The sequence below is a fragment of the Schistocerca serialis genome, chromosome 2 (genome assembly GCF_023864345.2).
Source record: "Schistocerca serialis cubense isolate TAMUIC-IGC-003099 chromosome 2, iqSchSeri2.2, whole genome shotgun sequence".
In the NCBI taxonomy this organism is placed as follows: domain Eukaryota; kingdom Metazoa; phylum Arthropoda; class Insecta; order Orthoptera; family Acrididae; genus Schistocerca; species Schistocerca serialis.
Window position 1 is genome coordinate 412,712,526 of NC_064639.1, and position 26,584 is coordinate 412,739,109.

At 40.8% G+C, this 26,584-nt stretch overlaps 1 protein-coding gene across 1 annotated transcript in view; it reads left to right on the forward strand.

Annotated features, from left to right (window-relative positions):
- LOC126457252 (ubiquitin conjugation factor E4 B) overlaps positions 1-26,584 on the forward strand; it is a 284,736-nt gene that overhangs the window by 257,139 nt on the left and 1,013 nt on the right. The window contains exons 21-23 of the mRNA XM_050093409.1: positions 986-1,160; positions 2,172-2,318; positions 21,107-21,241. Of these exons, the coding sequence (XP_049949366.1) occupies positions 986-1,160; positions 2,172-2,318; positions 21,107-21,165 (381 nt within the window). The 3' untranslated portion in view covers positions 21,166-21,241. The remainder of the gene's footprint in view (positions 1-985; positions 1,161-2,171; positions 2,319-21,106; positions 21,242-26,584) is intronic.

Consider the following 26,584-nt stretch of genomic DNA (forward strand, 5'->3'; position numbering starts at 1 on the left):
TGTACAGTGGAATATAGGGAACCAATGACAACAGTGCGTTCTGATTAAATTTTCACGCAAAGGGAAATATTTGCGTGAAAGGGGAGAGGGGGGGGGGTCATCATTCTTAAAACAAACAAACAATATGCAGGCAACATAAAATATTAAGGTTTCACATAATAAAATAATTCCATCCAATATACTATTATCATCAGCAATCGGTAAACTATACTGTAAATAATAAAGTTCAGTAAGATACAGCATGAATAGGAAACTAGTTACTTTATGCATATGCACAACTAATGAACAGAGACCAGAAAATTAATAATAATAATAATAATAATAATAATGGTATCATGTGTGGTATAATAAGATGAAGTCTAATTGCACCTTTCTCTGTTACAAAACCCATGCGTGATCATCGCATTCTGAATCTCTGCATTCACACATTCAACAGAACACTTGGCCAAGTCTTATCCTGTAACACAAAGAGTAATGCAGTTGTCAAAATAGTGTGAGAAGCATTTGCACCATTGCACCTAATGTTATCCTCAGTTACTTAGTTGAAGTTACAGTCTAAATCTCTACCAGCTCCTCTAATAATCACTACATGATCTTTAATAAGATCTTTCCCAGAGAGCCATAATCAAAGATGACAAGACAAGATAACTGCTTTAATCATTCTGTCGTAAAATAATAGATTGTCGGAATCAAGATTTAATATATTTCCAAATCTGATTACTACCTATGCAAAAATGGTAAAATAGGTATTGACAACAAAAATTTAATTTAATCATACTGTAGCATACAGGCAAGTGGTTCCTCACATTATGCGTATAAATTAGTTGTTTGATGGTAATAGAAATTCTATTAAAATAGAATGCGGATTTTGAGGGTAGACCTTGCTAACACTGGTTTGAAGACAATCCAGAGTTTCATTTTTGGCAGATCTTAAATTTCCATCAGTTTAACCCACATATTTCATTTATCTGTTTATTGATTGCAGCGGTCCTTCAAGAAAGAACTGTTTGAAGATGCAGCAGCACGAATGGAAAGACGTTCCATTAAAACACCAACTGAGATTGAACAATTCAGAAACTTAGCTGAGAAAGCACATGACATTTCAGTACAGAATTTGAAGAAAGAAGTTGATTACAGTGATGCACCTGATGAATTTCGGGGTAATTTTAATTTCATTAAACTAGCGAAACAAATAAGCGTTTAAATAAAATAACTCTTGACACAGAGATATAAAATGTAGCAGTAATACTCAGTATTTTGAGTAAAAGGAGAGAGCAGCACAGTGCACAGTAATCAAATTCTGATACAGGAATTGATGTAAAATATGGCTACTTCATCTATCTTCTGTAGCTTTTGATTTATTTGCAAAGTTTCATACATTTATTTATTTAATAGAATTATATGCTAGTAAACAAGCTTTTGATTTATTTGCAAAGATTCATATATTTATTTGTTTAATAGAGTTATATGCTACTAAATCAGTATCAGTGGATCACACTCTATATTACACAATGCAGTGACTGTGGCTTATCAGGAAGTTGATAATATAATGAATTTGGTTGTTCATCTCTAATCAGAATTTCATTGTTTATTAACATAGTCACGGATTATTATAATTTAAACTTTGTATGTTAGTTTTTGTCGTACTCAAATAAGATATTCTACCTACACACCTGACCAAAAATGAATTTCCATGAACATAAAAGCTGTTGAAATGAAGTACACTTAAAAACTTTGCAGGAGATATATGTCATAGATGAACGTTAGTTGTCACACCCAAATTTATAGCACCAGTGCACACATTTCATTTCTAATAAGAGAGAAGAGTTGTTATGCCATGTGTAATGTTGCAGTCTTTTGATAGGTAGCCTTAAGTGTAGTATAAACTTCCTCTCATCAACAGGTTATGTACATCAGATTTTATTGTTTCTCTTTCTCTTGATCTCCTACTTTGTATTGCTTCATCATCTTTGAACTAAATGTCTGAAATGTTATTGAAGATGAACTTTTTTTGAACTGTAGATGTAGGAAATCTATTGTGATCTACTTTTCTAACCTACCGTTCGTGTACGTAAGTAATTTCACTTGTGTAAATAGTTACTGTACAAAGCCTTTTAATGCATTTACCATTTAATGTTTGAGAGCTGTATGTGACTCATCATATGCTTCAGATCCATTGATGGATACATTGATGGAAGATCCCGTACTGCTTCCATCAGGGAAAGTTATGGATCGTGCTGTTATAGTGCGTCACCTTCTCAATTCATCTACAGATCCTTTCAGTCGGCAACCACTCTCAGAGGACATGTTGGAACCAGGTAAGTTACGTCATCTTTGCCACTAGGAACTGATTATTGATGTGTGTTTCCTCTCTTTATATTCTTTTTCCTCTTGATAGAGATGAATACACTAAGCAGATTCAGGAGGATGGAGGATGCAGTAAGTCCTGGGAGATGAAGAGGCTTGCACAGGATAGGGTAGCATGGAGAGCTGCATCAAACCAGTCTCAGGACTGAAGACCACAACAACAACATGAACTAAAATGAGAAATAGAAAGAATGGTATTGCAAATTTAGTAACATTTGAGTATCAGATTATTATCATAACTTACATCAAAAAAAGGGAAATGTCCCCAAAGTTAAACTTCAGTCAAATAAAGATATAAAACAAAACTTCCGTTTATCTGTTGGCAGGGGACATAATCATAAAAAGATATAAATTACAACTTTTGTATGCCTCGGTCAAAAGAGAGAGAAAGGATGAAGGAACTGGGACTTAAAACAAGCGATAAAAGTTACCCTGGACTGTCAGCCAAGGAAACCCAAAAAGGCAGCATGAAAGAGAAATAAGAAAGGAAATTTTAACAAGGTTTTGAGCTGAAATCTCAGACTGTTAACCAACTATAATGGAAAAAAACAAAGAAGAATGTAGAAGCAAATAGAGTGGGACCAGTTTACTTGTGCACACATTATTTCGCTGCTGAACTATCTTTTTCAATGTCTGACTGAGACTGTAAAAAATACGTCCTTCTTCCCCACTTTAATACATTCTTTTATTTTGTGTGTGGAGGTAAATGGAGTGATTTCATAATTGTTTTAATGTAAATCTAGTACATTTTAAGTACTTTCAATAATGTGCACTCTGTTTCCTTGCTTTATTAAATATTTAAAATTCACTGAAAGATATCATAAAAACCAGAATAATTACTTTAATTTAACATTTTACTAAGCAATTCCCCCATACATTACTTAACAGTTGAATAATCTTCCTCATCCCCTACACCGAACACTGAGTCCTGCTCTTTCCCCAAAGTGAAATTCAAAGATCTTATTAAAATCTGTGTAATTAAAAACTCAGCCACAGGCACCTAATATTTGATACACGTGAACCACCTCTAACAAATCATGCAGGGAAAGGCAGTGGTTAAAGCATTGAGTTCACATTCACTACACAGTAGTAGTGTACACCTAACGTCCAATTGACATTAACTGTCTCCAACAAATGATGCGGGGAATGCCACTGGTTAATGTGTTGGATTCATATTCAGTTCACAGTAGTGAACTAGCTATCCAACTCTTGTTTCCATGAACCACATATGAAAAATGCCAGAATGTTTATTTCTAAAAGGTCACAACCTATTTCCTTCCACATCGCTTCCCTACCCAAAGTTTCGCACCATCTCTAATGATGTCCTTGTGAATGGGGCATTCAAGTATAATCTTAATTTCTTTCTACCACTTCTGAATAGAACCAACAATGCTGTGACCAATATATGCTTCTTTTAGGCTGTTATGTATCATCTGGAACACAGCAGTCAGCCAGTTATAGTTTGGAAGTGCATAATTTGTGTAACAGTCATAAAAGAATGCAATCATAATGGAATCTACTCTCATCTGTTCTTGGCTGTCAGTTACAACCTTTCTATGCTGTGTGACAGGAATGTTCCATTCTCAAAAATTAAGAATAGTAATTGCCAAAAATTGAGACATTTGACAGTTCAAAATCTTAAACCCCAGAAAACACTTTTAATGAATTTTACATCTACATCTACATCCATACTGCGCAAGCCACCTGATGGTGTGTGGCAGAGGGTGCCGTGAGTACGTCTATCGGTTCTCCCTTCTATTCCAGTCTCGTATTGTTCGTGGAAAGAAAGATTGTCAGTATGCCTCAGTGTGGGCTCTAATCTCTCTGATTTTATCCTCAAGGTCTCTTCGCGAGATATACGTAGGAGGGAGCAATATACTGCTTGACTCCTCCATGAAGGTATGTTCTCGAAACTTCAACAAAAGCCCGTACCGAGCTACTGAACATCTCTCCTGCAGAGTCTTCCACTGGAGTTTATCTATCATCTTTCGCGATTACTAAATGATCCTGTAATGAAGCGTGCTGCTCTCCATTGGATCTTCTCTATCTGTTCTAACAACCCTATCTGGTACGGATCCCACGCTGGTGAGCAGTATTCAAACAGTTCAGATTGCATTTCATTAGGATTCTTCCAATGAATCTGTCTGGCATCTGCTTTACCGATGATCAACTTTATATGATCATTCCATTTTAAATCACTCCTAATGCCTACTCCCATATAATTTATGGAATTAACTGCTTCCAGTTGCTGACCTGCTATATTGTAGCTAAATAAGGCATCTTTCTTTCTGTGTATTCGCAGCACATTACACTTGTCTACATTGAGATTCAATTGCCATTCCCTGCACCATGCGTCAATTCACTGCAGATCCTCCTGCATTTCAGTACAATTTTCCATTGTTACAACCTCTCAATATACCACGGCATCATCTGCAAAAAGCTGCAGTGAACTGCCGATGTTTTCCACAAGGTCATTTATGTATATTGTGAATAGCAACAGTCCTACGACACTCCCCTGCGGCACACCTGAAATCACTTTCTTCTTCCCCCCCCCCCCCCCCCCTACACACACACACACACACACACACACACACACACATACTCTTATAATATTTTGTTTTCATTATCTCTCATTTGAAGGAACAGTAAGGCCATCTGGCCTGAATATCACTTAAAATTTTTACAGATCGACTGCAGTAATATGCTACTGCTTTGTCAAGTCAGGCCATGTAATTATTGAACCCTTACGTATCCTTACTCTTGGAAGCGTGGGCAGTACTTGGTTTTAATTTAAATTCCTCAAACTCAAGAAAACTATATTTTTCTTCAGTAATATAGTGTGTGAAACAACATGCATTAAAATTAGTTTTGATTTGCTTGAGCATAAAGGATGTCCTTTCCACTTGTCTGTAGGTGATATAAAATTTGTGGCAACATTTAACAATTAACTAGTCTCACATTTTAGAAAATCATTTACAACTGTGAACATTCTTCTGATGTTGATCTCTCTATGGATGTACTGTACTGTTACAGTGTGGTTACAAACTACTACAAAATTAATCTCTCTCTCTCTCTCCTCTCTCTCTCTCTCTGTGTGTGTGTGTGTGTGTGTGTGTGTGTGTGTGTGTGTGAGAGAGAGAGAGAGAGAGAGAGAGAGTACTCATCAGTCACAAACTAAGCACAATTTTTCGTTTAAGAGCGGTAATCATAAAGTTTTAATTGTTGCCTCAAAAAAATAAAGTTATACAATTAAATTCTTAGTTTTTGCAGATACATGTCTGCAGTCAAGCTACATATTGAAATCTCCTTGCCTTAGTGCCATAACACACCACCACAGACTCCAAAATAAATACTTGCAGCTCGTTGATAAAGTGGAGTATTGTGCAATAATACATATTCTGCATTTGAAGAGCAACAACACTGTAGCAGTCAATGCTGAGTTGGTGCACAAGTACAAGTATGAATGATAGTGAAACAAGTGACACACAATTTTCTATGAAGAACTGGAAATCTCAATAGGAGGCACTCGTGCTGGTTTCACAACCATGATGATGGAGGAAAAAGCCAAAATTAGTCGTGGATCAGTTTCCATTACTTAGCACGACATTATGAACACTCCAAATGTCAGCACTACCCATCGGTGTCAGTGACTGCTCACATGCTTTCAAAAAGTCTGCCAAATGGAGATAATAGTGGAAATGTTGCAGCTGTGTCAGGCTTCTTTGGTCATTTAATACTATGGGTGAATGCTGGGTATATTGGTGAACTTAGACAAAGTAGCAAAGCAAGCATTGGAAACATGTGGATTCACCATTGCTGAAGCTTCATGGCAAGCTGTCTGACATAGTTACACATGCTGTTTCATTGGGTTATCAAATTTTGCCTCCTGCCCATCTCTCCCCCATTCTTGTGCAATGGCAACCAGTCCTCCTCTTTTCTTCAGGTGAGGAACAAAATGCATAGTAGGGATTTCAAGAATGATGTTGAAGTGAGTTTTGGGGTGAAACATTCCCCAGACAGCAAAAATGCCAAATTCCACCACCAAAGTCTCCACCAAGTTATCTACCATTAAGAACAATGTTTTGCATCGAAGAGTGAATATCTAGAGGAGGACTAACACCATCTCCAAGTGGATTTCTTTCTAGTTGACAATTAAAACTTTGTGACTACCATTGTTACATCTATAAATAATGGCCTGAGTTCCCACACGTTAACATCCACCGTTCCAGTACAAGTAAATACCTTGTTGGTTAATTTGTGCTGGGCCCATAACGTTCATGTAATTATTAAACATGGTTATTTCCATTTATGGATGTCGGAAATTATTTTATAAGATGATATCTACCTGCCTGCAGGTGGATAATACTCAAAACTACAGTCATAACAAATAAAAAAAATTACATTTTCCACGAGGGTTTTGACTACCTCTCATGGTGCCCTGAAATGATAAATGTCCTACCACTATCCTTCCCACTCCTCCCACAGTGGTATTCTGCCACCCACCGAACCTACATAATATCCTCGTCCATCCCTAACAACCCCTAGAACTACGTGTGAAACCAGTCACATGATCTACAAACTAAGCTGCAACCACTATTCTGCATTCTATTTGGGCATGATAACCAACAAGCTGTCTGTCCACATGAATGGCCACTGACAAACTTTGGCCAAGAAACAGTTGGACTACCCCATTGCTGAGCATGCCATCCAATATTGGATCCTTCCCACCAACACCAGCTTTTATGAATTGCACAGGTGGGAACTCTCCCTGAAATATATCTCATGTTCCCATAACCCTCCTGCCCTCAACCTTCATTAGTCATTGTCCTTACCCATCTAGCCCCCTATCTGTTCTCATTCCAGCAGTACACAGCCCTCTCTATTCCACCAATGCACCCTTGTCTTTTTACTTCTCCCTTTTCCCTCTACCACCCCCCCCCCCCCCCCAAAAATCATCCCCTCCTCCTGCCCCTCACCGCCCACTGTCTAACCTCCCAACTGCACCTTTCTGGCCAGCCTCTCTCCACCTCATCCCCCTATGCTCCCACAAGCAGCAGGTTACCATCCCCCACTCCTACACTGCTATCGCTCCCCCTCCCCTTCCCACCCCAGCTTGATCCTTAGCGCCACACCACCCAGATTGCTTCTCCAATCATGCACTGCTCCTCACAGTGTGGCCTCGGCAGCCGGAGACTGGTCACGCGCAAGCGTGCGTGCGTGCGTGCGTGTGTGTGTGTGTGTGTGTGTGTGTGTGTGTGTGTTTTGCCTAATCCTGACAAGGCCTTTTAGGCAGAAAGCTTACTTGCTTGATAGTCTTTTTGTTGTGCATACCTGCAACTCAATGTGTCTGCTATGTAGTGAGTAGCTATCTATCCTCTCGTAAAACTGTCAGAATCTTGTCTCAGTTTTGTTCAGCTGCCGAGTACAATGTTACTTCACTAAGTGCCAAGGAAAGAGCAGCAAAACATTTTAAAAAGTTTGTGTTGCAGGTTAGGAAATGGGAGCATGTCTTGTCACACCACCACCCTTCACCTGTCAGTACATTGTCATGATTGACTACTTGAAAAGGTGTGCTCTTATTACACAATGTTAATTAACTACTTGCATACGGAGCTTGAAGCAGAGGGCACAATATTAGCATGCAAGAAGTCTCTTGGCCATGGAAATGCATCTTGTTACACATTAGTTTTGATCCAAAGCTGTGTGAACTGTGCTTTGAAATAGATCTGTGCTCCATTTTCTACTATTCATACTACTAGGGCGCCCTTAAAAATAATGCCTCCGAATTTTGATCTGAAAACTCGTACAGCTTTTTGAATGAAACAAATGTTATTAACATTCTACATCTTTATTCTTCATGTCTGCATATTTATTTTGCGACATAGTCACCCTGGCAACAACACATTTCTCCCAAGTAAAGAAACCAGTTCATGTTGACCATAACTGTGGAATGTTTGACCTTGTTGGCGAAGCCACACCTCTTCTCCATTTGCGCCGCTTTATTACTATCAAACTGAAGTCCTCCTAGGCTGTTATTAAGATGGAGCAGCCACTCCAAAAGGCATTTTAGAGCTGCTGCCAGCATATGTTTAGGCCGCTCCTAACATGGAGAACAGATGCCATTTGTAGCCGCCGCTCTGGAGTACAGACGCTATGGGCAGTAAGATACGAAGACAGTTCTTCTGCTTTTCCACCGTTGGGACTTGTAAAATCCTCCTCCACTTCCCAATTGTTGTCTGTCTTCACCTTTTACCCTGGTGAGGGGCCCTTACAGGGTACTACCATCTGGAGCCAGATGGACCAAGATGTTTTAACGAGGTTGTTACTCCGCCCCCTCCTCCTGCCTCGCCACTTGCAAGGTGAGGCCCTGGGCTTGGGACTGGCACTGGCGGAGTTTGAAATGGTACTTCAAAACCAGCCTCGGAAAAGGTTAGGGCATTCCCTGCAAGCAACGCCCAGTTGGGGTACTGGGGGAACTGTGAGAAATGGGCGACTAGGCACCAATACAATGAAGGTGCGTATCATTAATGTGATGACCCTTACTGGGAAGGTGGGAGAGTTGATAGACTTCATGGAAAAGGAGAACTTAGAACTGATGGGACTTAGTGAAGTTAGATGGAAGGGAAGAGGAAGGAGGAAAATGAGGAAGGGCTACGCACACTACTGGAGTGGTGCACAAGAAGCCAAAAACCTAGAGGAATATGTGTGGAAGCAGTAGAATACACAGGTGATATGGTGATGAGGATTCAGCTGAGGACAAGGAATGTAGTGAAGGACTTCATCCAAGTATATGCACCACAAACAGGAAATAAAGAAAACACAGAGGATTTTCTAGAGCTGTTAGAGAAGACAATTACAGATGTGGAAGCAATAGTAATGGGTGACCTAAATGCACAGGTAGGCAAAGAAAGACTAGAGAAGGAGGAGATAATTGGCCCATATGGATATGGGAGGAAAAATGAGGAAGGAGAGAAACTGGTTGATTTCTGTGAAAGAAACGGTCTGATTGTGGGCAATACATGGTTCCGTAAAAAGAATAGCCAAAAGATAACGAGATATGGATGGGGTGATAGACGGACGAAGACGGTCATTGACTACTTTCTGCTGGAAAAGAAAAATCGGAGACAGCTGACGGATGTAACTGCACTCCCGGGAGAGGCTTTTGATGGAGACCACCCAGTGGTGGTGGGAAAGATGAGATTTGATGAATTGAAAGACATAAAGAAAGAAAGGGAAAGGCAAATAAAAGTGTGGAAACAAAAGGATGGCTTAGTACAAGAAAAGTTTAAGGAGTTACTTAAATGTAAAATCCCTAACACCGTGTATGGCCATGTGGAAGAGGAATGGGGTAAGTTCAAAGAAGCGTTTGTAAGCTCTGCTGAGAAGACCTGTGGCAGTGTGGGCAGGTAAAGGAAAAGGAGATACCATGGTGGAATGAGAGGGTGAAGGAGGCAATAAAAGAAAAGAAGAAAGGCTGGCATGAATGGAACAGAGACAGAACAGCTGAAAGTAAAAGGAAATACCAGGATAGTAAAAATAAGTGTAAGAAAATTGTGGTAGAAGAAAAGAGGAAAAGCTCAGAGAAATTCACCTGAGAGTTGGAAAGAGATGTTACTAGTGGTAAGAGGTTGATACATGGAATTACAAAGAGTATGAGGAAGAAAAAAACATACACAAAGCTAGTGAAAGGGGAAAGCAGAGAGCTGTTAATGCAACCAGAGGAGATAAGGAAAAGATGGAAAGAGTGCTTTGATAATTTACTAAATGTGAAGAACGGCAGTGGAAAGGGAATAGAAGTACGGCAGAGGTCTGGAAGAAGAGGAGGATATAATGATGTTAGAAGTGGAACTAGCTCTGAGAAAAATGAAAACAGGAAAGGCACCTGGGATAGATGAAATTACTGTGGAGATGATAAAGGCAGCTGGACCAGTTGGGCTACAGTGGCTATACAGACTAATTTGGACCCAAAAATGTGTACCTGAAGAACGGGGAAAGGGAATAATAATCACAGTTTTCAAGAAGGGTGACAGGAAAGTATGTGACAACTATCAAGGGATTACACTTATATCCCAAGCAGCAAAAATAATGGAGAGGATACTGGAAAGAAGAGTGAGACAGAAAGTGGAAGGGCAGTTAGAAGAGGAGCACTATGGCTTTCGTCATGGTAGATCAACAGTGGACCTAATCTTTAGTATGAGACAGTTGATGGAAAGACATTGGGAGTATGGGAAAGATCTGGTGATGACATTTCTTGACCTAGTGAAAGTATAGACAGTGTTCCCAGGAAAAAGGTATGGGCCACCTTGAAGAGAAAGGGAGTTGGAAAGCAAATACTTGAAGTCATCCAGGCAATGTATGAAAAAAGCTCTAGTTGTGTGCAGACACCAGTTGGAAGATCTGAATGGTTTAAGAATGTTAAGGGACTAAGACAAGGAAGTGTCTCGTCACCACTACTATTTATAATGGTGACAGTTGAAATAGTCAAAGAGACGATAGATGCCCATAGAGGAAGGGGGATGAAGCTGTTACTGTTTGCTGATGATATTGTAGTGTGGGGAACAAGCAATAAGCCCCCCAGGGGGGCTCACGGTGCTTTCATGAGTATGTGCGTGGCAAGCACAGGGCCCCGAGCTATTCCAGTGTTCCATCTTTCCCAGGTTGCATTTCCTTTGCCTTCCTCTCCTTTTCTGTCCTTGCTCTTTCCCTTCCACCCTCTCCTCTCCCTCTCTTGATGTCTTCCTTTATGTTGGCCCCGCAATCCTCCTGGTTATGTTAGCATTGCGATTTGGTTTTGTTGAGTCATTACCTCATCCTTTCGGTATTCTCTGGTCCCCCTCTGGTGTTTGTCCTCCATTACTAAATTTCTGATCCGTAGTGTGAGCCATTTGGGGAAGAGCACCTTACCTAGTGTCTCCAGCGTGTGCCCTCCTAGTTCCTTCCATCTTTTCCTTCACATCGTTGTCTGATGCTAGGGTGCATAGCCAGCCCGTGTAGTGGGGTCACCATGTACCCTTTTGGTTGAGCCCCCTGGAAACACAGGGATCACACTTCTGATACCTGAGCTGTGATCTCCTCATGTAAACCTAGGAGTGGTTGTCATCCTGGAGCATTGGAACTCCCGGCAATGGCCGCCATGCCAGATGGCCCCTGCTGGGCTAGGTGGTGCCCATGGGGAGAGCCCCTGATCGGAGTGGGTGGTATCAGGGCAGCCACCATGCAAATGAAATGCATAAAGGTCCAGAATTCTGGTCTTCTATGGCCATCTCTTTGAATGGAAATGATTCTTTTAGTGCTTCTTCTTCTGCCCCTCCCTTCCGTGGCTACCCCCTAGGAGGGGAATCAGGCTCGTCAGCTCAGGGCGAAACCTTTCCCCTGCTATCTGGTTTGCACCAGGACTGATGGGAATACTTTCACCAATACCAAAGCTTTATTTTTTGTGGAACACATTGAATACAAGTTTGGTGAAATGGACACTCTGAGCAAGATGTTGATCAAAACTGCATCAGCTGCGCCGCCCAAAGTGATCGAGCGGTTCTAGGCGCTTCAGTCTGGAACCGCGCGTCCGCTATGGTCGCAGGTTCGAATCCTGCCTCGGGCATGGATGTGTGTGATGTCCTTAGGTTAGTTAGGTTTAATTAGTTCTAAGTTCTAGGGGATTGATGACCTCGGAAGTTAAGTCCCATAGTGCTCCGAGCCATTTGAACCATTGTTTGCATCAGCTGCCCAGTCTGCGGCCCTTTGTGCCTGTGACCATCTTGGCACAATTCCTGTGTCCATTACCCCCCACTAGTCTTTGAATATGGTTCAAGGTGTAATTTGTCACACGGACCTCATCCTTCAAACTGTTGAAGAACTTAGGGACAATCTAGGACAGCGGGGTGTTCACTTTGATACTAGTGCCTTTATCCTGGCCTTTGAAGGGGATACCCTCTCTGAGAAGGTCAAGATTGTGGTTTATCGATGTGACGTCAAGCCATACATCCCACCACCTATGAGATGTTTTAAGTGCTTGCGTTTTGGACACGTCTTCCCACTGTTCGCAGACCCCTCTCTTTGGTGACCGTTGATGTCCACTCCATGAGGGGAGTTGCTATGTTCCCCCTACTGTGTGTGTTAATTGTCATGGCAATCACTCTTCACATTCACTGGATTGCCCGAAGGAAAAGAAGATACAGGAGTATAAGTCCCTTGATCATCTAACCTACACTGAGGCTTATAAGAAGTATGCACGTCTTCATCCTGTGTCAATGACATGTAGCTATGCTTTAGTTACATCTTCACCCCTTCCTTGCCCCATTCCTGAACCCCTCCCCTGCGGTTCCCATACTCTCCCTCTTGGCGCCGCTCCCCCTCCCCAGCCGGAGAAGTGCTCCCACGTCTGATGGTCAAGGGCGCCCCTCCCAGGAACCCCCCTTCCCAGCACCTTCCCGGCCAAAGGTCTGCCGCCACACGATGACCATGAGAACCACGGTCTGTGGGCCCCCATGTCGCCCACTATCTTCCTGTTCCAGATCTTGTTGCAACTGGCTCCTTTTTGCAGCACAGCCCCCCTCAATCTCAAACAGAAAAGAAGAAGAAACATAAGTCCCAGGACAAGGAGACTTTGGTGTCACCACTGGTCCCATCCCTGGCTCTGACCTGCTGTTCATGGATGTCGCCCCCTCCTTGTCGGTGACAGCTGGTGACCCGGTGACATGACTGGCTTTAGCCTGTTCACCCTACATTTCAATCATCATTCTGTGGTTATCCAATGGAATTGTAATTGATATTACCGTCACCTTCCAGAGCTGAAATCCCTTATTTTGTTTTACTCTGCAGCATGTGTGGTTCTACAGGAATCTCATTTTACTGATAATCACTCACCGACCCTCCATGGGTTCCGTGCTTTCTTTCGAATTGGGTCAGCTTCCTGCAGACTTTTGGTGACGTGTACGTTGGTCCGTACGGACATTGCTAGCATGTGGATTCCTCTTCAAACTACATTGGAAGTGGTTGCTGTTAGGGTCCACCTGGACTCTGGGGGTCACAGTTTGCAATCTTTATCTCCCTACTGTCAGGACTCTTACACCTGCTGCCTTAACTGCCCTTCATCAGCAACTTCCTCCTTCTCGGGGATTTTAATGCTCATCATCCCTTGTGGGACAGTGCATTTCCATCTATTCCATCTAGTCAGGGTCTACTCATAGACCAGTTTCTTGCAGACCACGACTTTTGCCTATGGCTCCACTACCCATTTCAGTGCTGGTTGTGGTACCTTTTCTGCCATTGATCTTTCTCTTTCTTCTCCCTCCCTCCTCCCTTCCATACACCTGTCACCACATGACGACCTTTGCAATAGTGACCACTTCGCGTTGATTCTCTTGCTACCTTCCCGCTCCCCAATGGACATGTTACATCATTGGTCTTTCCAATGCGCCGATTGGCCTCTATATACTGCAAGGGTTGTTTTTTTCCCCTCTTTGCTGGGCTGTGTTGATGATGTCCTATGTGGCGTGTCTGATGCGATTGTTCACGCTGCTAGCCTTGCTATCCCATGCTCATCTGGACCATTTTGCCGCCGGCAAGTCCCGTGGTGGAGTACGACCATGGCCATTGCCATCCGTGATCGCCGTCGAGCTTTGCAACACCTTAAGAGATACCCATGCGTTGCCAAACCTATTACTTTTTAATGCCTTCGTGCCGAAGCCTGTTACTTAATCAAACGGAGCAAACAGGTGTGTTGGGAATGCTTTGTTTCTTCCCTCAGTTCTACTGGCTCTGTGTCGCTCTCTCCAAGGTTGCCATCGGCAGTCTACCATCTCGGGCATTGCCCTCCCAGATGGCCTTTTCACAGACCCGTTGATTCTCGTGGGACATCTTGCGACCCATTATGCAACAGCATCAGCATCAGCAGCAATCTCCTATCCGGCTGCTTTCCTTCACCAGAAACAGTGGGCCGAAGCTTCCAACTTATGTTTTACCCCTTGTCAGTCAGAATCTTACAACGAACCTTTTACTGAGTGGGAAGTTCTTTCCGCACTCTCTTCTTCTCATGATACGGCCCCTGGCCCAGACTCCATTGATAACCAATTGCTTCAACATCTCAGTGCTCCACGTTGACAACATCTTCTCCGGGTGCTTAACTGTATTTGGCTCCAGGGTGACTTCCCTTCTCAGTGGAAGGATAGCATCCGTCCTTAAGCCAGGTAAGAAACACCTGTTTGTCGAAAGATATAGGCCAATTAGTCTGACAAATGTTGTTTGTAAGTTACTTGAATGGATGGTAGCCGGTTGGCTCGATTGGGTCCTCGGATCTCGGGATCTTTTGTCCCCTTACGAATGTGGCTTCCGAGAGGGACGGTCTTCAATCGATCATTTACTTTGCTTGGAATCCGCAGTTCAGCAGGCTTTTTCCCAGTGCCGCCATTTGGTTTTGGTATTTTTCAACCTTCGCAAGGCCTATGACGGGTTGGTGCCATCATATCATACTTACACTTCATGGGTGGGGTCTTCAAGGCCCACTCCCGATTTTTATCCGCCAGTTCCTGTTCCATCAGTCATTCAGGGTTCGGGTTGGTACTGTTCTTAGTTCCCCACGGACCCAGGAGAATGGCATCCCACAGCGTTCTGTATTGAGTGTACTTCTTTTCCTCATTGCTATAGATGGGCTTGTGGCCTCTGTCGGTCCTTTGGCCACCCCTGCTCTGTATGTGGATGATTTCTGCATTTGGGTTAGTTCCTCTTCGATGGCCTTTGCAGAGCGGCAGCTCCAGGGTGCTATACAGCATGCCTCTGCATGGACCCTCTCACACGGGTTTCAATTCTCTCCTCTAAAATCACGCGTGGTCCACTTCTGTCGCCGCACTACAGTCCACCCCAATCCGGAACTCTACCTTGATGCACAACAATTACCTGTGGTCCCAAGGTTTCATTTCCTGGGTCTTCTTTTAGACAACAAGCTCACTTGGCTGCCTCATATCAGACTTCTGAAGGTAGGATGTTTCCATAAACTCAATGTCCTCTTGGGGTGCCGATCGTTCCACTCTTCTCCGCCTTTATCGGGCTTTAGTGCTGTCTCACTTGGACTATGGTTGTCAAGTTTATGGTTCGGCTGCTCCTTCCACACTGTGCCTCCTGGATCTGGTTCACCATCGTCGTATCCATTTGGTCACCAGTGCCTTCCCTACTAGCACTGTTGATAGTCTCCTGGCTGAAGCTGGGTTCCCCCCCTTTCTGTTTGGCAGTCCCAGCTTCTGGTTTCTTATGCAATTGCTGTCCGTTCCTCTCCCACTCATCCTTCGTATTCTATCCTGTATCCAGACGAAGGACGTCACCCACCTGATTCCCGCTCTCGGGAGGTCAAAAAGATTCCATTCCCCGAATGGTGTTCCGTTGTTTTTTCCACCAAATTTTGTGGGAGTTTGCACCGATGGCTCTAAATCTGCTGATCGTGTGGGATATGCCTTCACGTCCTCTGTTGACATGGAAAATCATTTCCTGCCAACTGCATGTGGGGTGTTTACTGCGTAATTGATGGCAATTTTCCAAGCCCTTACCTTTATTAAGCAGTCCAAGCTCAACAGCGTTTTGTTATGTACGGACTCAAGGAGTGGCCTTCAGGCTATTGACCGGTGTTTTTCCTGCCATCCCTTGGTCTCGGCCATCCACTACCGTCTTGCTGATCTTCACCATGCTGCTTGTTCCCTTGACTTCCTTTGGGTCTCTGGCCATGTGGGTATCCCAGGTAATGAGCTTGCTGATTGTTTGGCTGGGGGAGCAGTCACTTAAACCCCTCCCCCCCCTTCTCTGTAACCCCTCCTGCAGCAGATTCACGGCTTCATATCAAATCCCACTTCGCACAATCATGGGCAAACTCTTGGGAGGCTACCTCCCCATCTAATAAACTTCGTGCGGTTAAGGTGACACCTGTTCCATGGCGTTCTTCCTTCCGCCTGTCCCGAAAGGACTCGACCACCCTGTGTCTTCTCCGCATCAGCCATACCAGGCTTACCCATGGTTTTCCTCTCCATAGTGAGCCACCCCTACTTTGTGGTTGTGGAGCCTTCCAGTCAGTAGCCCACATTTTGGTGGTATGCCCCCTTCTTTTGGCTCTGCTTACTAAGTACAGACTTCCCCGCACTTTACCTTTGATATTGGCAGATGATTCCTGGATGGTTGAACAGGTTCTCAGTTTCCTCCACGAAAGTGGTTTTTATTTTCAGTTCTAAGATTTTTAATTTCCGTCTGGAGTAGGGGCAGGGCAGTGAGGGTTGGGGTGTCTCCCACTGTAAGCTGTGTTTGGGGATTCCTGACTCCCCTCCCTAACCAAGATCTTCTTTTCTCTCCCTTTTACTGTGTTTTTATCTCTTTTTAGATTTGATTAGTCTCCTTTTTACAATACGCATTTTTACATTCTAGCGGTTGAACACTTTTGAATAGCTGCTGGTCTTGCCTGTACTGCATCAGAGATACGATATTTCCTGCCTCTAGCGTAGCCTTCGGGTTGCCCACTTGCTGACTTCCCTCCTTTTGGTTTCACCATTGACAACACGACTGCACTTTTACGTTTTTTAGCCTTTTACCTTTTATGGTTATGACTCTTCGGAGATGTAACTCCATCCAAATGGACCACCTTTGAAACAAGGGACTCATGACCTTGCTGTTTGGTCCCTTCAACCACAAACACCCAACCAGCAAGCAGTAAGGAGGTACAAAAACAAATAGACATCCTAAATGATAAGGTTGAGAAATATGGAATGAAATTTAGTGTGGAGAAAAGCAAGACCATGTTGGTAACCAGAGGGGATAGAGAGGGTAAGGGACAAATTCATATTAAGGGATGAGATATTGAAGTAGTGGACAACTTTAAATATTTGGGACGTGTATTAATGTGGAATTCTCGTTTGGAGACAGAAAATAGCAGAAGAATACAACAGAGTAGCACATTTTACCAGTATGTGAGGGGCTTGGTTTGGGGAAGGGAAGTACCAATGAGGTTTAAGCTGGTGCTATACAAGACTTACTTCACATCCATACTAATTTACGGCTCAGAGACTTGGACTAAGACTAGAAGAGAGGAGAGTAGGATACAATCCAGTGAAATGAAGTGTCTGAGAAGTATGCTAGGGAAGACGAGGAGAGACAGAGTGAAAAACGAAGATGTTAGGAAGGAAACTGGAGTGGAGTAGTTGACTGAGAAAATTGAAAAGAATAGATTAAAATGGTTTGGTCATGTGAAGAGGATGAGGGAGGGAAGAATACCAAGAAGAATGATGAAGGTCAAGATTGAGGGCAAGAGGCCAAGAGGAAGACCGAGAACAAGATGGATGGATACAGTGAAGATGAGTTAAGGTGGAGAAACCCGCTATGGAACCAAATAGTGGAAGAAGAATGGTGGAAAGACAGAGTAAAGTGACGAAGTACCATTGATACCCCAACCTGACCAGATGTTGGATAGAGGGGAAACGAAGATGATGATGATGATGATGATGATGATGATGATGATGATGATGAAGTCCTTCTGGCATTCTTTAAGTTTTGGGAACAGATGACAATCGTGTGGGACTAAGTAGGGATTGTGTGAAGGATGGTTGATGAAAGTGAACCCAAGGTGTCGGATTGTTGCAGATGTCACAGTACTCGTATGTGGTCTGGCATAGTCATGCTGAAGGAGAGAGTCCTCTGTGTGTGGATGAACTTTTCGAGTTGGAAACTCCATCACAGCATGCTATTTCTCATGCACCAACATAGTTACGTTACACATCACCATGTTACACGTTACACGTTACAATCGGAGCCCTCTCGTGGCAGAGATGTGAAGTTAAGAACTCAAATATCAATCTGCCAAAGCAATTTAATGCAGCTTCCCAAAATTCTCTAAAACATCAACTTCGAAGTTTTCCAAGCGTTTTTAGTACCCTAATGAAAGGTAGATTTTTCAATGGGCACTGTGCCTCAGTGGTACAGTACTCACTTGTATTGTGAGTGGCTTGGATTCGGTTCCTGGTGGATGCAAATTTTTAAAAAGTGTTCTTGTTTTATGAGTGTTTCCATGAAGAGTAAAATACATAAAGATGGGAAACATAGGTATTGCTTGAGATATAATGGCTGGATCACTAGCTTGAGTCTCATCTCTCTCTCTCTCTCTCTCTCTCTCTCTCTCTCTCTCTCTCTCTCTCTCCCCCCCCCCCCTCCCTCCCTTCCCCCCCTCCGACCCTCCCCCATCCCCTGCAATTCAATTTGAATATCTACATAATTTAAATATAAAATTGATCAAATACAGGATGCCCCATGAGGAATCGAAGCAAATCTCTTCTGCTGCTAGCTCTTTGCTTTGCATATTTTGAGAAGTGTTAGTATGGTATAAAACAATGTGCACTTGTTCATCTTCACTACTTTGAAACACATCTTTACTGAACAAGTGCTCATAACTCTTAAGGTATGCATTTCAGAGCCCATGTTTATTAGACTTTTTTGCTTTGAATGATTGTTCCTGTCACATCCCTGAACATTGCCCATTTGTTTAGGAACACAATATGTATGCTAATTAATATGTATGTAATAGCCATTTATATGAAAAAATGTATGCATTTTTGTTTCTAATTACACTACTGGCCATTAAAATTGCTGCACCATGAAGATGACGTGCTAAAGACACGAAATTTAACCGACAGGAAGAAGATGCTGTGATGTGCAAATGATTAGCTTTTCAGAGCATTCATACAAGGTTGCCGCCAGTGGCGACACCTCCAACGTGCTCACATGAGAAAAATTTCCAACCGATTTCTCATACACAAACAGCAGTTGACTGGTGTTGCCTGGGGAAACGTTGTTGTGATGCCTTCTGTAAGGAGGAGAAATGCGTACCATCATGTTTCCGACTTTGATTGCGGTTTATCGTATCATGACATTGCTGCTCTCATTGGCCGAGATCCAATGACTGTTAGCAGAATATGGAATCGGTGGGCTCAGGAGGGTAATACGGAACGCTGTGCTGGATCCCGACGGCCTCGTATCACTAGCAGTCGAGATGACAGGCATCTTGTCCGCATGGCTGTAACGGATCATGCAGCCACGTCTCGATCCCTGAGTCAACAGATGGGGATGTTTGCAAGACAACAACCATCTGCACGAACAGTTCGACAACGTTTGCAACAGCATGGACTATCAGCTCAGAAACCATGGCTGCGGTTACCCTTGACACTGCATCACAGACAGGAGCGCTTGCGATGGTGTACTCAACGATGAACCTGGGTGCACGAATGGCAAAACGTAATTTTTTCGGATGAACCCAGGTTCTGTTTACAGCATCGTGATGGTTGCATCCGTGTTTGGCGACATCGCGGTGAACGCACATTGGAAGTGTGTATTCGTCATTGCCATACTGGCGTATCACCCGGCATGATGGTATGGGGTGCATTGGTTACACGTCTTGGTCACCTCTTGTTTGCATCGACGGCACTTTGAACAGTGGACGTTACATTTCAGATGTGTTATGACCCGTGGCTCTACCCTTCATTCGATCCCTGCAAAACCCTACATTTCAGCAGGATAATGCACGACCGCATGTTGCAGGTCCTGTATGGGCCTTTCTGGATGCAGAAAATGTTCGACTGCTGCCCTGGCCAGCACATTCTCCAGATCTCTCACCAATTGAAAACGTCTGGTCAATGGTGAGCGAGAAACCAGCTCGTCACAATACGCCAGTCACTACTCTTGATGAACTGTGGTATCGACTTGAAGCTGCATGGGCAGCTGTACCTGTACACGCTATCCAAGCTCTGTTTGACTCAATGCCCACGCGTATCAAGGCCGTTATTATGGCCAGAGGTGGTTGTTCTGGATACTGATTTCTCAGGATCTATGCACCCAAATTGTGTGAAAATGTAATCACATGTCAGTTATAGTATAATATATTTGTCCAGTGAATACCCGTTTCTTCTTGGTGTAGCAATTTTAATGGCCAGTAGTGTACATAGAACAGATAAAAACATAGTTCTCACTCCAGGTAGAAATTCGATATTAACCATTTAAAAAAAAAAAAAAAAAAATAGATTGTGTAGATTAAAAACCATTCATCTTGATGTATTTTAATGTTCATGAAAATGCTCGTAAAACATGCACCTTTGTTTAAAACTTTACTGTGGTCGGGAATCAATTCAGGTCACACACTTGGCAGGTGCACATTATACCCCAGAGCTAACTTTAGGGTATTAAGGACACTTGGAAAACATGAATGTTGAGTTTCTCAAGAATGTTTTAGAGTTGCATCGACATTCGGTGGGTGACTGATATTTGAGTTCTGAACTTCATGTACCACGAATAAATAAAATACAAAAATCCAATTACTGTGTGGTCTTCTCGTTAGTGTTTTGCAAAATTGTAACTGTCGTAAATGCAGAATGGGGATAAAAATCAAACAAAGAATTGAGTTAAGATAAAAGCAATATGTTGCAATATGGTAGTTTTGAAAATAGACAGAGGGAAGGCAATGTGAACACTTATTAAAGGCACATTAATTGGGAGTAGGACATACAATATGGACCATAATTTCATTTACTTGACTGGCAGAAAAGAAGTGGTCAAGCAAGTTTTCAAGAACTCCGTGTACTCCTGTTTGTTTGTCATATCCATTCATATGAATATAATAATTATACAAGTTTTCTTAATTGTAAGCAGCTGTAAGAAATGAGGTAGTGAATTTTGATGTGTATTGTTGATTTAGAGTTTTGTTCTAAAAACAGTTTTGTTTTTCCTAAAGCTGCTGAACTGCGGGAAAGAATAGCATCGTGGAAACGTGAGAAAAAGAAATCTGCATAATGTGAAAATCTTGAAGTAAGTCTGTGGTGTATTGTCAGCAAACTTCAAGACTCAGTGTTTTAAGAAGCCTGGGAAGGTTTGTTTTTTACTACACCAAAGTTAAGCATTGTGTTTTACTGACTTCACGTATAAAATGTGATTTGTTACACATGTGACAATTTCATGGATATGAACATGTTTTCAGTGTCTGTCCTGAAATACTACCTTTCTCCAGCTGATTTACACTTTTCCTTCAATTTTTTATTAGAATGTATATACATTTTAATTGTTCTCATTTTTTGTACAAAGTTAGAACCATGTTTATTGCCTTTACATCTAAGAATACTTCACCAGATCACTAAAGAGCACATAAAATGATTTACGTTGGTGGGAAAAATATTAATACTTCACAATACATGAATTTCATATTGTGAACTCATCACACTATCAGAGGTGTAACTTAAGCAGAAATTGTCTTTTGAGCTTCAGTTACCCAGAGCAGAAATGCTATTTTTACAAATTTAGCCATATTGTGTGAGGATATACTGTATTTTCAAAATTTCAGATTATCCAGTAGTTGTTTGTTGAGTCTCTGTCATCACAGAAAGTACATATTTTAGTATGCGAACTTCAGCCATGAAGTAATTAATGATTTTGGTCCAGTGTTTTTGTTTGTGGAAAGTCAAACAGTTTTTATTTTATTTTTTGAAGTATACAGTTGCTCACTGTTCTTAATAAAAACATTTTTTTTTTTTTTTTTTGACTGGAAGTATATAACCACAATTTGTGCTAGCCAGAACAACTGTGTGTGTGTGTGTGTGTGTGTGTGTGTGTGTGTGAGAGAGAGAGAGAGAGAGAGAGAGAGAGAGAGAGAGAGAAACTTGTATATATACATACAAAAGTAAGTTACTAACTTAAGATATTTATCAGGAATAACAACAAAAAGGAAAAGGTTCACAGTGAAAAGAGAGATATGTTTAGAATTATAGCTTACCTCTCATTGGCCTTTTGTCATAAGTTATGGAATATAATTTTGATGTAGTAATTGTGTAAACTGTTGTTATTATTTGTTTTATATCTTTAAGTGTCTTGAAAATAATAAATTCTACAAGAGACTTGAGTTGTTAGGGAGTAGATGTTGTTTCTGGAAAGCAGTTTTTCTTTACTTTAGTATAATGTAACAAAACAAGCAAATTTTATTGCTTGTAGTGTAATGGGTGCAATGCTCTTGGTTACATTGAAATGCTTCGGTTTTTTATTTCTTGCTTTTTTTTTTCTTGTTAAAAATGACTGAAAATGTACCAGTCATTTTTCTATTGATTTGCTGTAAGAAAGAGTTTAATAGAAGTATTTTCTTCCCTTAAGCCTGTGATATATTATGGTAATGTGAAGTTGTAATGTTTGAGCACAGGCGGTAGCAGAAGCTGATTATTTGATTTTAAATGTAACTTTGATCTCATTAACAAATGTTCCTTAAAGTTTTAAAGTTGAAATAAGAGGGCTGAATTAGAAATGTGTAAGATTGAGTGCAAACAATATTTCTGCCACTATATTTTTCTCCATGTCACTGTATAGATTCCAAAAATCAACATTGTGCAGAAACAAAAAAGTTATTGTCCATGAAAAAATTATTGTCCATGAATAAAATTGTTGAGACATTCATGGCCAATTGTTGACTTACTGCTTGTTGGCTTGTATCTCAGGTTCTTCAGCCGCCAGTGTTTGTTTAATGACGGCTGGAGAACTGAAGACAGAAACCAACTGGCAAATGTTCATACAGTGTATGGTAGTCTCTGAATGATGTCTGAGTGCACACGAGGGAAAAAGAGACATTATGACATGAATCTAAAAACAAAAACCTTATAATTGAAATTACTTAATATAAAGATGCAGATGTGAAGTTGCACATGCCTTCCATTTGTCACTGTATTACGATATCATGATTGTGTAGGTGGCTGTTTCATTACCACACTCTTCAACGTTACTGCTTTGTAAGCATTTCATTTTATAGGAAGGTAATCAGAAATCCTCACTGCCATTCTTAAACGGTAGATTTTTTATATAACTCTTTATTATCTGTTATATATTGTGTAATCATTAGGCATACAGAAAGCAAGAGCCTCACAGATTTAGAATTATAGTCATTCTTTATATCATTTACTAATAATATGATACTATACCTCTATCACTTACTTCACATAATTGCTATAGTGTGCCTCGTGCCTCGTGCCTCATGATATGGAAAGGCACTTCTGTGCAGAGAGAGAGAGAGAGAGAGAGAGAGAGAGAGAGAGAGAGAGAGAGAGAGAACTTTGAAAGGGATGAGGTTTGCTTGTGTGTGGTGGCAGAGAGGAAGCCAAAACTTTCAGTGTTGCCCAGTTTTGTAACAACGAATGAAATTGTGTCACCACTGAAATAAAGCCATATTGCAGTGTTAATGAGAGCATTTATTGCCACCCAGCTCTGTTCACAATATACCTTGGGAGGGAGACTAAATGTCATTGGCTGCCAGGAATTTGTAAAGAGATATGCACAGAATTCTTCAAAACAGAATTGCATTTCAATGTGAAGCACACTATAGCCTCTGCCATAAATCTAATATCTTCAGCATGGATCATTTTGTACTCACATTTCTGTTATAAAAATTCGTGTGTAATGTAATGTTTAGAGCCATAAGAAGCTAATTTCTGTTTTATGTGTCGAAGAATGACAAGAGAAGCAGTTCAGGCAAATTTTTATCTTTGTCATACATTGCCAAACAGAAATTATAAATTGGCAGAAGATATAACATAATTTGTTTTATAAACTATCCGGTGAAAACTGAAGATATTTGGAAAAATTAAGCAGACACACAGTGTTCAACAACAGATGAATGGCAAAATATACTTTCATTTTCATGTGTATGTGTTGTCATCGACTTTGTGCTTTTTTGTGATTGTTGTAACTATTGAAGACCAAAAGAGAATATTTTGTGATGTTTTCAAGTTCGTTGAGGTACTGGATGAAATATATCACTAAATACATCTGTGAAACAGCAAGCAGTTTCTTGGAATTACTCGTGTTCCTCTTTATGGATATTACATGTTGCAGAGATTGCATTAGTCTGTTTTTGTTGAAATACAATTTGATTTAGGTGCCTCTAGACAAATGCTAATTTCTGTTGTAATGAAATTCTGTAATGTGAGTGACAAACACTGATAAATTGTTGATATATCTTCCATCCATTAAAATGTAAGTCAAGTTTTGTCCAAACATATTGATTTCTTATATGGGAATATTTTGAACTTTTTATGCTAGATACTGTCTTGTTAACGTACAAATTCTGGGAATTGTCTTTCAACTATGAATTTTTTATTTATTAATACAGGAGGTTGCTCATGCTTGTATAAAGAAGAATTATCCTTTGGTAATAGGTAATAAATGACAGTGTGAATGTCTTTTGATTTACAGCCACAGTGAATCAAACTTAACTTTGTTCTCTCTGCTAGGTTGTCTGTCATACTTACTTACATTATGTGTTGAATAAATAAGACTTGAGGTTTCATAGATAATTGTATTCCATCATTTTTCTCCTCGTTAGATGGGTTGTTAGAAATAAATGTAGTAAATTTATACCCCTTTTTTAAAATGAGGCCTCTCTGTTATGTGGAGAACTACCTGATCCACCACTTGCTATATAGATGAAGCTACATATTCCATCATTAACTTATTAAGTCGAGTTGGTGATGCCTTTAGATTTAAAGACCTCAAATTCTTTTCTTGAAGCTCAAAAAAGTAATGGTAATGGCACACATACTCCACATTGCTGCATTGCTGTAAGTTTGCAGGAAGATTCTGTATGTAATTCAGTTGCACATACCCTCTTCCACATTATGTGTTATTTACAGTGTGATTTTGAATTTGTTTTGTGGTTATTGTTTCTTCATACCATCTGTATGTTTGCAAATAGCCACTCAAATTTTTTGCTTCAGTTAACAGTCATTGTTTATGAACAACGTATGTTGCATTTTGCGCCTGCCAGCCACTATCAGTCGTGTATTTTTCAACTGTAACAGCATATCTTAACAATGTTGTTAGAATTATTTATTCTGATGTGCAAAATAAAAATATCAAGAGAAGTTATGCAGAGAAATGAAGATTTGAAATCATTTGGTATTTAGCTGTTGGTGGAATGATGAAATGTTTTCTTGGGATAATGCATGTGTCAGATAAATGTCCAGGAAAAATTTACCATATGACTTTTCAAATACAAATTGTGTTGTAATGTGCATATAACAGAAAGTCTGCCCCTTAATAATCTTCAGGAGGCAAGATTGCAGTACTGTCGATATACACATTTGAGACACACACACACACACACACACACACACACACACACACACACACACACACACTCTTAGTGTGAGAATCTGCTAATGTGTACAAATACAGAAATTTGTCTACAGTTGTGAGACTTCAAATGCCCAGATTTATCATTTTTATTTTGTTTATTATTTCACTACTGAGATGTTTGCCATGTATCAGGATGTTATTTTTCTACTGTAATTCAGTGTGTAGTGGAAAACAAGTGTAATTTGCTTATATTTTTAATCCACTTGTGTTTTCTAACCTTGTTATGGAACTTTGGTATTAGGTGTGCCTGTCCACTCATGACAATTGAGCAGCCACAATTTTATTTGAGAATGCCCCATTCAAATACTCCATCTTTAATATTTTAGTACCACTGCAGTGAGGATCAAAATCTATGACTGTATTTGAATTGAAATAGAATGTGTTATGTAGGATAAAAAGTAAATAATTTTAGCTAGCTAAGAAATGTTTGATGTATGGATATACTGCCGGGAAAGACTTCCAAACATTTTTTTAATTATTAGTTTGTAAATGCTACTGATAAAGAATGATTCTACTTCTTTACCTCTGTGGTTTTTATATTCCATTGTAGTGTTGTGATTATCAGCAACAGTTTTGCTGTTTTCTTGAATGAAAATTGAGCAGCCACAATTTGATCCCCTTCCTTTCAAATACTCCATCTTTAATGTTTTAGTATTGCTGCAGCGAAGACCGAAGTGTAAAACTGTATTTGAAGTCACATTTCATTGTATTTTCACCAGGAGAATAGAATAAAATAGTGAACATTAAGCAATAATCTTGACACGAGAGTCGACTGCTTGTGTCTACTTTCCTTTCTGTTCTTATTTTCAGCTAAAAGTATAATGACCTCATCCCAATTTTGTATACCAAGTTAGGTTTCATGGTAGATCTTCCAACCCAAACAAGTGATGGACATTATTTTTCAAGTGAAATATTTGTTTCAAGTATTAAATTCTTTATTTTTCCCATATGTCAGATTTTATGTCTGTAATGTTTTAATTGAAAACATTATCATAGATCTTCGTCCATTCACATGTTTAACCAAACTGTTGTGTGTTCATGAATGTAT